The sequence below is a fragment of the Peromyscus leucopus genome, chromosome 7 (genome assembly GCF_004664715.2).
Source record: "Peromyscus leucopus breed LL Stock chromosome 7, UCI_PerLeu_2.1, whole genome shotgun sequence".
Lineage (NCBI taxonomy): Eukaryota > Metazoa > Chordata > Mammalia > Rodentia > Cricetidae > Peromyscus > Peromyscus leucopus.
The window spans coordinates 69639738-69653487 of record NC_051069.1 but is presented as its reverse complement, the minus strand read 5'-3'; the positions used below and the strand labels follow the sequence as shown (position 1 = coordinate 69653487).

At 41.5% G+C, this 13750-nt stretch overlaps 1 protein-coding gene across 1 annotated transcript in view; it reads left to right on the top strand.

The window, feature by feature from the left end:
- The window catches only part of Impg1 (interphotoreceptor matrix proteoglycan 1), a 103201-nt gene that overhangs the window by 61893 nt on the left and 27558 nt on the right, over positions 1-13750 (top strand). The window contains exon 12 of the mRNA XM_028879836.2: positions 12608-13152. Within this exon, the coding sequence (XP_028735669.2) occupies positions 12608-13152 (545 nt within the window). The remainder of the gene's footprint in view (positions 1-12607; positions 13153-13750) is intronic.

The following is a 13750-nucleotide window of genomic DNA, read 5'->3' as shown; positions in this document are numbered from 1 at the left end:
TCTTCTAAAGCAAGCCAGGCACTTCTTACCAGCGTCATTTCCCAGTCACACACAGCCTTCCCTTCTGCATCCCAAAGCCCCTACACACACCTTCTGCAGAACTTTATATACTTGCTATTCAATGAGAAATGCTTGAAGTTGAAGGTTCCCTGGAGACAAATGCTATGTCTGTTACATAACCACTGGAGCCTCCACAGTGTAGAGGTGGGCATTTAAATTTAAGCTTGAGTACTTGCAAACTGGACCTATGACTGATAGCTCTCTGTGCCTCGGTTTTCCATCTTTGAAATGGTCATGATGGTACCTTATCTCAAAGAGTTCTTCAGAAGGCTGGTTCAGTAGGTGCAAAGTTTACAACTATGCCTGGCATGCTCCAAGTACTTAAAAATGAGAGCTGTTATTATGATCTAGCACAGTTATGGACGCAAAGCCACTGGGAAATACATATTCGTTAAATAAATGAATGAATGAATGAATGAATGAATGGCCAAGTGAAGTAAAGGCAGAAAATGGGTCAGACATCCCATCTCAAGAGTTTGGTTTTGTTTTCTGTTCAATGCTCTCTTGAATGTACAGAAAGTTTAATTTTAGAAAGAAAAATAAAAGCAACAATATTCTACCAAATTTCTAAACACTGAGTCTCTGTAGAAATAACCCTGGATTAAATGGGGAAAAAAATTTGTCTTGTCAGGTTCTCACCTTAGTCCTTGGCCTTACTTCAAGCTAAGTGTCTATACAATAACTCTAAATACAGTTCTTATGGTTGATTGAAATTACTATTTTATTCTGATACACAGTAGGTGTTCAATAAATGTTTGGAGAATGATTGGTTCAGATAATAAGCTAAGAATGTAGGTGGGGAGGAAAGGGGTTAAGAGCACTAGCTGATCTTGGAAAAAATCCAGGTGCCTTCAATTCCCAGCGTCTGCATGGTGGCTAACCACCTTCTCTAACTCCTGTTCCACATGTTCTGATGCCCTCTTCTGGCCACCATGGGTACTGCATGCATGTGATACACATGTGGGCAAAAACTCAAACACAGGAGGAAAAATAAAATGTGGTTAGTGTAGCAAAAGGTTTGCCAATTTTGCCTATCTTAAAAAAATCTTCTTTTAGTTAAATTTTATATATTTTTGTTCTGGTCTTTATGCTTTTTCCTCTAATTTTGTATTTGGTTTATGTTTGCCTTACTGGGCTTAAGGTATATTGTTATTATTTTTCTAGTTTTTGGTGATGAACTTATTACTATAACTTTCCCACTTAGTATGCCTTTGCTCTATTGCACATATTTTGATACATTGTATTTTCACTTTTATTTGTTTCAAGGCCGTTATGACATCCCATTCTAATTTATTTGGTTATTGGTCATTTGAAAGCATGTTGCCCAAACGATATGTGTGTCTGTTCTTATAGGATTTTAGTTTTGTTCTGTAGTGGTCTGAAACATTATTTCAACTTTTTTTTTTAATTCACTGAATCTTGATTTGTGGCCTAATGTGTAACTCTATCCTGGAGGGCATTCCATGTGCTACTGAGAGGAATTCGGATTCTACTGCTATTAGATGAAATGTTCTGTATATCTGTTTGTCTCATTTGCTTTATAGCAGCCTGCCAAACATTCATATATATGAAAACAAAAACTGCAAATGTCAACACCCAGACTTCTCTTAAAGTAGAAATTTATTAAAACATTAAAAATTAAAACCACTCATATAATAAGAAAATTAATATTCTAAGGGCTACATTTAACACATTAATTAATAAGCAAATGTGATGTTATTAGCAGGTCAAAGGAGAATTTAAAATAATACACAATTATCAAACACAAATGAGGACGTAAATGTACAAATAGCCATAAAACTCGTGAATGTCTACAGAGAAATAATGATTTATATTCCCTCTAGTGAAAATCCTCTGTATTATATGGACAAAAATAATCTACAAGCCTTCTTAACTGATACCTTGCAAAGACAAGAGAAAGCACATGGCCTGTCAATCAGGTAACCCTGAAGATGCCCTGGAGAAGACACTAAGGCATTCACGTTTTCTCAATGCTCGTTTTTAAGTATAGTTTACAAAGTATGTTTTACAACATTTTAATTAACTTTGAATTTTCTAGCAATACAACTAATTGGTAAATTGAGGAGAGGTTATGTTTTGTGTTGTCTCACACAAATGTGATCAAAGAGTGCAGGCATTCACCTGCAATGCAAGCTGTGAGGGAAGACAAACCGCCGGAGGCTAGCTGTGGCAACATAGCATGTTCAAGGTCAACCTGGGCTACATGGTAAAACCGTGTCCCAAAAACAAACAAAGAATAAGTATTGTTTCTTAAGGCATTATAATGCCTTGTAAAGCACACACTATACTACTACAAATTATTTCCTTTTATTTCTTCTTCATGTGGTACCACTGCACTACCTGTCTTGAAAATGTGTATTAGTCAGGTCATATTATTGATTAAGATCATTTCAGGATAGTAAATGAAGTATTTTTCTATGAAAAAAAAAAGTACTGGTTGATTGGGATGGAAACTTCTGGCATGGAGATGAGGTCAATGCAAGTTGGAGTGATAGCCCCATGTTGGGAATCACACTCCTTCCTGCATGAGCCCTTCTTCCTTCCCAATAAATGCAATAAATGCAAACACATTTCCTGTTCCAAACGCTTCCCTACAAAAAGGAAACTGACTAGATATCAGCATGCTGATGTCATCCATTTTAGCATATTGTATGTAAATTCTAATGTGTTCCTATCATATAAGCATGTTTCAAATTAACTATTCTAAACCCATAGCCAAATTCTCTCTTTACTAAAGTAAAACCCAGAGACAAAATCTGGCAACACAAAGCCCTGTTACATTGGCTTACTGGTGTCTGCGTGGAGTGGTTGTCCCTGCTGCACGTAAAATGCCTCCGAATTTAATGACTTAAAGCAACAATAGAAACAAATCATCTCTTCCAGTTCTACAGAAATCTAGGAGTGACTAGTTCTGGCTTAGGGCCTTGAACTGGCTCCATGTCAATATGTCAGTGAGGGCTACACTCCTCTTAAGATTTGGTAAATATGCTCTGGTGACATTACTTCTGAAATGACTTCCTGAACTGGAGTTAGTCAAAGGCTTGGGCCTTTCTAACGTGGCATCTGTGGTGGTTTGAAAGAAAATGGCCTCACTATTAGGAGATATGGTCTTGTTGGAGGATCTGAGGTGGATGGACCACATGGGAAAGGACTGTCAGTGGCTCTCTTGGAAGTTGACTACCTCCCTCTAATATTTTTGTACTTTTCATGGTACTGGATTCAATTGTTGTTTAGTATTAACCCTTATCATTTTTTTCAGGCGCATATGGAGTTATTAATAGAGAGAAAATATATGATCATTTACTTAGAGCTGGAGAGGCCTAGAGAATTGGCTCTATGGTTAAGAGCATTTGTTGCTTATGAATAGAACTTGGTTCTCAGCACCCACTTGATGTCTCATTCCCATCCATAGCTCCAGTTCCATGGAATTCAATACCTTCTTCTCACCTCCTTGGGCACCAGGCATGAATGTGGCACACATACATACATGCAGACAAAACACTCATATGCATAGAAAATTAAAACAGATAAGTAAATGTTTTTAAAAGAAAGAAAATTAAAGCTAAAAAAAAAAGACAAACCAGAATTGTACCATGACTATATTATTAAAAAAATGACTTCACTGCAGATCAATTATATGGTACAATGTCTTCATTCGTTCCTAAATATTCATTCGCCAACAAATCAGGAAAAAGCATAGATTGGCTCTTTTGCCAAATGTATGCAATTTCTTTACATGGACTGATTCTAAATTGAAAACAAATAGAGATCACGGTCTTCAGAATGAACCTAGAAAAGAAGGTGTCTGTGGCTCTGGGCTCTGCAGCAGTGGTTGCTTTGTGAGGCGGTGCTTAATAATATTCCAAAGCCCCAGCACTCCTATTTAGGGAGGTGGAGGATGTGGGAAAACTGACTTTTGATTCATGATTTAAGAGTAAGAATTCAGTATTTTTTTTAAGAAGGAAAGAAAGTATATGTTCATTCCTATTTTATTCTGCTGATGATCCCTGGTCAGCAGCACCTGTCCTCATAGCTTTGGGCTGCATCTTCTGTCTGTTTGATCATTTAGGGAATGATAACCAGAATGATACTTCAAGAATTAAGTATCATCAGAAGTACAAAGAATGTAATCAGTGTGAAGTTTATAAAATGCTCTAGGACAGATGAAAAATGATCCAAAATCATCTGTAGAGCAAACTATGGCACAGCAAGGGCCAAATCGATATTTCCTCCCACACCAGCCTCATCCCCATCCTTCAGTTCCTGGCACCTGACCAAAGTAGTAAGAAAGTGTGGATGAAGTTCCCTAGGATTGCGGAATGAGATCTTGAGCTTAGCAAGCTGATTTTAGGATATTTCCCTTCGGTGGTGGCTCTGCTCAGAACCTTCACTGGCAAATAGAACTGGCATGTGTTTATCATGTGTAATGTAACATTTAAATATATTTACACATACACACATATAAACACTATTCTGTCAGGGGTTATGAAAGAGCACATAGCTTAAGATCAAAGCTATGCATTTAGCTGATGTTGTAAAATCTGATTGCATGGGAAATCCAAGACATAATAGAGTTAGTTACACTGTTCTCTTAAAGGCAGGCTAAACTTCACAAGCTGGGCACACAGGAGGAGAGCAGGCTAACTAAGTACATAGCCTCAAGTGACCTCAAACATATTACTAGCTTGGCTATAACGTCTGGGAAAACTTCTGTTTCTTTGGGGTCAAAAGATATTTTCAGGAAAAAAATGTTATCACCACACTTAATCATTCCAATTATGTAAATTGAAAATGATTACGTAAATGGAAAACAAATTAGTAGTTGCCAGATGTTGAGGAGGGGATAGGATGAAAGAGAAGTTGGATGACTAAAGCAGGGTGGGTTGGTGGTGATCTCCATGTCATATTAACATGCTAGTTGACATTGTATGCTGGTTTGGAAAGATTATTTTTTTTTTTTTTTTTTTTGGTTTTTTTTTTTTTGAGACAGGGTTTCTCTGTGTAGCTTTGCGCCTTTCCTGGAGCTCACTTGGTAGCCCAGGCTGGCCTCGAACTCACAAAGATCCGCCTGGCTCTGCCTCCCGAGTGCTGGGATTAAAGGCGTGCGCCACCACGCCCGGCGAAAGATTATTATTAAGAGACACAAAGGGAGCCAGGCGGTGGTGGCACACGCCTTTAATCCCAGCACTCAGCACTCGGGAGGCAGAGCCAGGAGGATCTCTGTGAGTTTGAGGCCAGCCTGGTCTACAGAGCGAGATCCAGAACAGGCACCAAAGCTACATGCAGAAACCCTGTCTCAGAGAGAGAGACAGAGAGACAGAGAGACAAGAGACAGACAGACACGAAGGGAAGGGAACATGTGATCTTATGTATTACTATCTCCTTTACTGAATTAAAACTCAGTGTCATAGTCATCTTTCCGTAGACAATTCGATGGTTTTTAGTATGTTCAGGTCGTGCAGCCCTCTACTCTGTTTTAAGTCCAGAACTATTTCATCACTCCCAAAGGAAACCCTGCGACATAAGGCAGCCGCATCTGTGCATGGGGTCTGACTTTCTGCATCAAAGAAGCTTGGGCTTGAAGCCCATGTGAGTTATGTCCTCAGAGAAGGCACGCTAAGCCCTAAGTCTGTAGGCGACCTTCTTCTCCACCTTCTTCTCCACAGGACAAAACTGTTCCTCAAAGCAACTCTTCCTCTGCCTTTTCCCCCCAAAGTTTGTGGCTTGTGGGCTGTTGTGCCCGCTGCTGCCTCTGCTTCACACAGCAGCAATTAGTACCTGTGCCTGTGTGGTTTCAACAGGCACCCCGCGGGCAGCCGCTGCAGCCTCGGGAGAGCTCGGCTAGCAGAGAGAAAGGCAGGCCTTTTGAGTCGGGCTTCCAGGGAGTCAAAAGACAGGTCAAAACAAATAATTACTCTTCTTTCTTCCGTGAGTCCATTCGGCTTGCGAAGTCTGGTACTGAGGGTCAGGGATGCCGTTTCCCAGGCTACCACAGAGCCACAGCGCCGAGGGAAACAGGAAAAGTAAAAATTGCCCCCACAGTTCACCCTGAGCATCGAGATGCAGCCAGGTTTTCTTAATTAAGCATCCCCATGATTACTAACCATTTCTAGTCCGTTTCCAGTGTTTTGAGAAAATCCGTTCTGACGGCCCACCAGCCTTGTGTCTCTGCCCTGGGGGAGCAGACTGGTGAAGGTGGTGTTAATTTCTACAAGCGCATTTGAATCTCCAATCATCTCCAAGTCAACAGGGCAGTCTCTGTAAGCAGTCAAGTGTGGTATCTCATGCCTCCTTTCTGTGAGGTACCACACATGTAAAAGTTACCTCAGAACTCAACCATCTTCCTGGCGCTCACTTTTCCTCACTTTTTTTAAAAAAGAAATTAGTTGTCATTTGTTGATTTTCTATTAGTGTAGAAGGTGATTTCAGTTTTTTTGCAGTGTGATCCCTTCAGCCTCCCCTACCAACGCTTCGAGAGAGTAATAATTCAACTATCATGAAATCAATAGTTAGTGTTCAGCTTATTTCCACAGGTGAACTACTCGCTCTCTTTCCTTCCTGATTTCCTGCATTTGATGTTTAGTTTTCCGTGGTTTAGTGTTCTTTGTATTCGTTGCCAACTCCTCCTGAACATCCCACTACAATTTCCAGTGTATCATCCACATCAGGTGATGCCTCAGTTCCAAGTTTTAGAGACTCCCTTTCCTTCTGAGGGAGCATTATTCTCTTGGCCTTGTGGAGGACCCTCTCTGGTATGTCTCCTTCAGAATTCCTCCTGCCTTTCCCCCAGTGGGTTCTCTGACCACTCTGCCCCAGGTTTCCTCTTGTGCTGTAGAATACATCCTCCAACAACTTTACCATATTAGATAAAACACAAATGCAGACTTTTTTCACTTGCCAATGACACTGTAAAATTATTTTGTAAAACTCTGCACACTGTCATGGGGCTTAATGACATCTGCATTTCCTGTATTTATCTCTTTATACAAAGGCAATCTTCTTTTTTAAGTTTGAGGATCATTTTATTGGCCATTGAGAGAGAAACCACAGGGTGACAAGCAGTTGTGGAAGTGTTCTTCAGAGAAATAATTTTTAGAGTGTCAGAGAGTGCAAGCTCAGGGTTTTAGCCTTTTTCTAGAGAACAGGCAGAAAGGGAGAAAAGGAAAAAGTATGCTTTTTGAGTTAGAATTCAGAAAATTAGGCAGGCTCAGCAGTGGAGATCTGTAAGCCACTGCCCATATCCAGTCTTGACTCTCTCTCCTTAGAATTGCCTTCTCTATTATCCTCCAAAAGGTCTCCCTGAATTTTTTAAGTATCCATTTCTCCCTCTTTCTTGGATTACTTTCTTTTTTTTAATTTTATAATTTAATTTTACATATCAGCCACGGATTCCCTTGTTCTCCCCTCTCCTGCACCACCACCACCACCCCCGGCATTCCCCCAGCCCACCCCCCATTCCCATCTCCTCCAGGGCAAAGACTCCCCTGAGGATTGAGTTCAACTTGGTAGATTCAGTCCAGGCAGGGCCAGTCCCCTCCTCCCAGGCTGAGCCAAGTGTCCCTGTATAAGCCCCAGGCTCCAAACAGCCAGCTCATGCACTAAGGACAGGTCCCGGTCCCAATGCCTGGATGCCTCCCAAACAGTTCAAGCTAATCAACTGTCTCACTTATCCAGAGGGCCTGATCCAGTTGGGGGCTCCTCAGCTATTGGTTCATAGTTCATGTGTTTCCATTCGTTTGGCTATTTGTCCATGTGCTTTTTCCAACCTTGGTCTCAACAATTCTCGATCATACAAACCCTCATCTTTCTCGCTAATTGGACTCCTGGAGCTCCACCTGGGGCCTGGCTGTGGATCTCTGCATCCAGTTCCCTCAGTCATTGGATGAGGTTTCTAGCATGACAATTAGGGTGTTTGGCCATTCTATCACCAGAGTAGGTCAGTTTGGGCTGTCTCTCAACCATTACCAGTAGTCTATTGTGGAGGTATCTTTGTGGATTTCTATGGACCTCTATGAACAACCTGGAAGTGAGTGGGGGTAATGAAGGGCAAGGGTCAAGGGAAAAAGAGCTTAGGGGAGTGGGAGATCCCAGCTGGATCAAGAACAGAGAGGGAGAACAAGGAATAAGAGACCATGATAAATGAAGACCACATGAGAATAGGAAGAAGCAAAGTGCTAGAGAGGTCCACAGAAATCCACATGGATTACTTTCTTGTTTTAACTGAGTAATCCTAAGAAAGGTTGTCTATATTGGAAAATGTCTTCACATACCATGACCATTGGCAGACTGCAGCATTCAGTGGGGTCACACTGTCCTATAAGATGAATTGCTAAACGGTCTTATTAATAAGAAGAAAAAAAAACAGAGCCAGATATTGGGGTAAAAACTGAAAGATTAGAGGAATAGGACAAGCCACATCCAACCTCACCTTACCAACTCCTCAGTCTCCAGAGTGAGCTACTTCCTATATACTCATGCCTATATACTGCTGGGGATGTCTTTCTGTGTGCCCTGAATGTGTTGCTCTAATTGATAAATAAAATGCTGATTGGCCAGTAGCCAGAAAGGAAGTATAGTGTAGACAGGATAAGGAGAGAGGAGAATTCTGGGAAGTGGAAGGCTGAGTCAGGAGTCACCAGCCAGACACAAAGGAAGCGAGATGTAAAAGTACCAGTAAGCCACAAGGTACGTGGCAACTTACAGATTGATAGAAATGGGTTAATTTAAGATATAAGAACTAGATAACAAGAAGCCTGCCATGGCCATACAGTTTATAAGTAATATAAGTGTCTGTGTGTTTACTTGGGTCCAAGCAGCTCCAGGACTGGTGGATAAGAGAGATTTGTCCTGACCTCAGGCCCAACCGTGACTGGAGAAAACTCCAGCTACAATATACCTTTCTGTGCCCTGCCATCTTACTTCCTCTCTCTGCCCAGCTGCATCACTTCCTCTTTCTACCCAGCTCTATCACTTCCTGTCTGTCTGTACAGAGCTCCAGACCTCTATGCTTAACTAGCACTGGTATTAAAGGCGTGTGCCACCATGCCAGGCTCTGTTCACAGGGTAGCCTTGAACTCACAGAGATCCAGATGAATCTCTGCCTCCCAAATGCTAAGATTAAAGGAGTGTGCTACCACTGCCTGACCTCTATGTTTAATACAATGGCTGGCTTTTCCCTCTGATCCCCAGATAAGCTTTATTGGGGTGCACAAATAAAGTATCACCTCACTGTCCGCAAGCTAGCAGTCCCTTGAACATGACACTATTGTTCCAACATGCTTCTCCTTTGCATTTGCTCACGGCTGATACCCTCCCCTCCTTTCCCACTGGTTTTGTTTCCAGAGCATCCATCCCCACTGGACAATCTGTGTCTTCTAGTGTGTTTACTTGGAGGATTGTTTTCCTGGCTTCCTCCACTACACAGTAAGCTCATGGAGACTGACAGACAGCTGTTGCATTCGCTGATGTGTCTGAGCATCTGGACTAGCAAATGGGAGGCTACTGATAACTATTCAGTCATTGAACAAATTGATAAAAAAAAAACACTTTCTATTTCTATAATATGAAAAGGATTGTAATTAATGAGTAGTGTTTCATATAAAATTAAGAATGTGTTGACTGTGCCAACTGAAGATCTAAAGGATATTAGAAGATCTCTCCTTAGACTGTTTCAGTATGAAGTAGGCAGCTGCTTGAGGTTGATGCCCCCACAGGACAGATACGATCCTTCCTAGCAACCTCTCCCTTGCACCTCTCCTTCAGCCTGCTCCCTTCTCTTTTCTCTTCGTCTAGATACTCCACCCCCACCATTCTCAACCTCAGCTGCTGGCTTCTCTCACTTCAGGCTTCAGCTGCCCTGTGTTCATCTGCTTTCCGTTGGACCATTTTAACTGTGGCCTTGACTTCGAACAGACCTCTCCTGCCTATCATGTGATGAAAATAATCGTTTCCTCTCTGCCTAGGAGCCAGGTTTTATGCTAGTGCCCCACCATGCACAAACACTTTACACCCTTGTAGGACTCACATCCACTCTCAAATGTAGTTATTTTGAGTCTTTTATTTTTCACATTCCATGGTGAAATAAGTGGCCTTGGATTTTAGCACTTGACTTCCTATTGTAGCATCTGAAACTTAATAATAGAATAGTCTGTGTCACTGCTATGTCTTATTTTTACATAAGAATTGGATGAAAACATAACTATCTAAACTAGAAGTCATGACAAGGCTTGAATAATTTTTCTCCAGAGGAACTAAGTATTGCCTTAGTAGCTTCAATCTTAAGCAAAAAAAAAAAAGAAAAAGAAAAAAAAAAAGAAGAAGAATTTTTATTTTATTTTTGAGATTAGGAGAATTTTTAAAGCACATTTAAATAGGGTTTCTAGATTTGGCAAAGAAAAATAAAAGATTGTAGTCAAATTTGAATGTTCCATAAACACAGGAGTAAATGTTTTAGCACACGATTGTTTCAGTTGGTGCTTTGTATACTCTCAAGCAGCCCTACATTTCAACAGCCACCTGTTATGTCAATGAAATTGCTCCGGGAGGTTTGCTGTGGCTGTGAAGAGCTTGTCTGAAGATGCCACAAAAGGAGAAGGGTAGGAATTCCCTGACTGATGACTCACAGCATGGCCTGTTTTAAGCTGGTTACAGTCTATAGAGTGGGGAAGGTGCAGGTGATGAAACGCTGGCCCCCAGGAGCAGACAGAAGACATCCATCACGGTGCTTCACGCCTCTGCTCTCCTAACCCTTATCATCTGTAGGAGCGCTGAGTGCACATCCCAGGAGCACAGACTCAAAGGCATGGCGCGAGGATGTCAGCGCAAACCACAGACAGCACTGCCGTGGCTGTCCATACTGTCAGTGGACTCGTTCCCATGCCTTACACGGATATCTTAGCACAGGCTATAACAAAATACCGTGTGCTGAGTGACTGAGCAACAGAAGGGTGCCTCCACAGTTCTAATGTCAGGGAAGTCCAAAATCAAGCTACTATGGATTTGGGCCCTGGCAACGGCACTTCTGGGTTGCACATGGATGCCTTCTGTAGTCTCACTTTGCAAAAGCAGACCATCTCTCTCATATCTGTTCAGATGAGGCTCCAGTACCCATCCCATCTAATAAGAGCTCACTCTCACAGCCTCCCTCCCTCCCTATGGCCTCATCTCCAAACATCATTACACTGTGGCACGGGCATTCTCAACCAATGAATTTGGGTGATACACAAGCATTCAGCTGATAGCAAAAGAATATTTGAATAAGAATCCAAGTTTATATGCACAGAGATCATAGACATCAGCAAATATTTCTGGCAGTTGAGTGAATTATGGTTAGACACACCTAGGCCCTCTGTGATAGGGATGAGAAAAGAGTATCCTCCTCTGAAATGCAAGCATAACTCACCAATAGCCAAGTTTTATTTTAAGAAAGTAATAAAGCTGATATGATTCTGCCTTTCAGACCTGTTTATGTTTCAGTTTTGGTGATTGCACTGTGGTAAATTAGTTGATTGCAAGTCCAAAGATTCGATCTGCGTTCAGACAGACCATTCATCACACTTAGCATGCAGGTTTCAGGAGAACTCTCCCACAGATCTGCCAAAATGCCTCTGGAAGCAATCATAGAAAATTGCCTGCTCTGTCCCCCTAGTCCCTTAAATGCAATCAGTGACTCTGGATTTAGGTTTATTGGGCTACTTTAATAATATATCAATCTCTCCATCTGAAAGGTTCATATAAATACTTTTTCAGTTCATAAATACTTACTGTTTTTAATTTTGTACCAAAAAATGGAATGGACTTCAGCAACCCTATGTGAAAACAATGAAAAGATTTGAAATACTATCAAATACTTTCCAAGTTGAATGTTCAATATAAAGTTCAAAGTATGCATCACCTACACCTTTACATGCTCAGTACCATTTTGCAAATTGTCAACTTATTCAATCTGAATACCCAGTTCTGAAAAAGTATAGTTGAATTTTAGATGATAAAGCTACCAACATGTGGTCATTGAATCCCAAAAAGTTCAGTTTTGCATAACCCAAGTTTGCAATATTGGAAAGTGAATAAAATACCTGAACCAAAACTCTGCAGCAAGTTGTCTGAGAGTTCCAGGGACAGTATGGTTTCGAGTCTATACCAGTGCCAACTGGGGTGGAATCCCACCCTGTTCTAGAGATGACTAGTCATTCTTTTATCTACTCTGCAGGTATGATAAGTCTACCTGGGCAGGTTTCTAGGAAGTCTAAGTAATTGGTACTCCTTTTCATCTCAGTTATGTAGAATTTGGAGCCTGGATAAGCAGAGTTCAGGGACCCACCCTTTGCCTTCCTAGGTTTGGATACAGCATTGCTTGCCCTTTCTATACCAACCTCTCCTTTTTTAAAATGGTGGTTGAAACTATCAATGTAAATTAAAGTTGATTAACTTTGTTTCTCTCTCTCTCTCTCTCTCTCTCTCTCTCTCTCTCTCTCTCTCTCTCTCTCTCTTTGGTGGAAATAATTGGACATAACAAAAATGGTGTCAGGCATGTCCTCCAAAGACAGTTCTTGGTCTCCACCTCCAACAGTCTCAACTTCCTCATCGGAAAATCTACTTTCTTTTACCACACCTAGCATCTTCTCTCCGGCTGATCAAAGCTCCCCTCACTTGATGACCACTGGCCAAACAATGCTGGTCCCAGGGCTCACGCTCCCAACTAGTGACTATTCCGCCATCAGCCAACTGCCTCTAGAAACGTCACATTGGCCTGTGTCTTCCAGTGTCAGCCAGTTGATTACAAGCAGCAAAGATACAATCAGAGATCTAGAGGAAATGGATGTATCTGACACCCCGACCTTGCCAGAAGTATCAGGACTGAGTGGATATGATGCTACCCAGGATCATTTTTTGGAGATAACCACGCCCATCCCATTACAGTACATCACCACCAGCTCTGAGACCATTGCTACCAAGGGCCACGAGTTAGTGGTATTCTTCAGTCTTCGAGTTGCTAACATGCCTTTCTCCTATGACCTGTTCAACAAGAGTTCTCTGGAATATCAAGCCCTGGAACAACGATTCACAGACCTGGTGAGTGGGCACGGCTTACCGTTCTCCACTTGCTGCATCCATCTCCTCATGCTTTTCTGCCGCTGCTTTGTGATTATAGCATAACCATTGCTCATCTTGTGCGGTGCAGGTTAGGAAGAGAGGAGCGTTTGAAGCAGCTGTGCTGCTGCAGAAGGCATTCAGCTAGAATTCTGAGGTGATTTAAATCCAACCAGGGAAATGAGCTCTAGAGTGGGCAATCAGAGAAGACACTGCCACCCAGCTTCATGGGAACAAGTTTATCCTTAAACTCTCCTCATTATGGTTCTCCCTAAATAGTTTTATCCAAATTCATACAGAAACACTATAGTACCGAGCTTGGAATCTAAGAGAAGTCTAAGTGAACTTTTCCTAAGCTGTGAAAAAGCATAGAGCCATGCTGGATGAGGAAGAGAGTTCAGGTATAAAATCCCCCTTTTTCAAATCCCCTTATGTTGTTGTAAATGGCTATATGACTTGTCTCTCTGATCCTTGACATATAAAGTGAGAACATTTTCACGATGGATACACTTCAATAACAGATACACTCAAACTCGCATTTTTATTTCTATAAGTGTAATAAGAAATATATGTACAATCA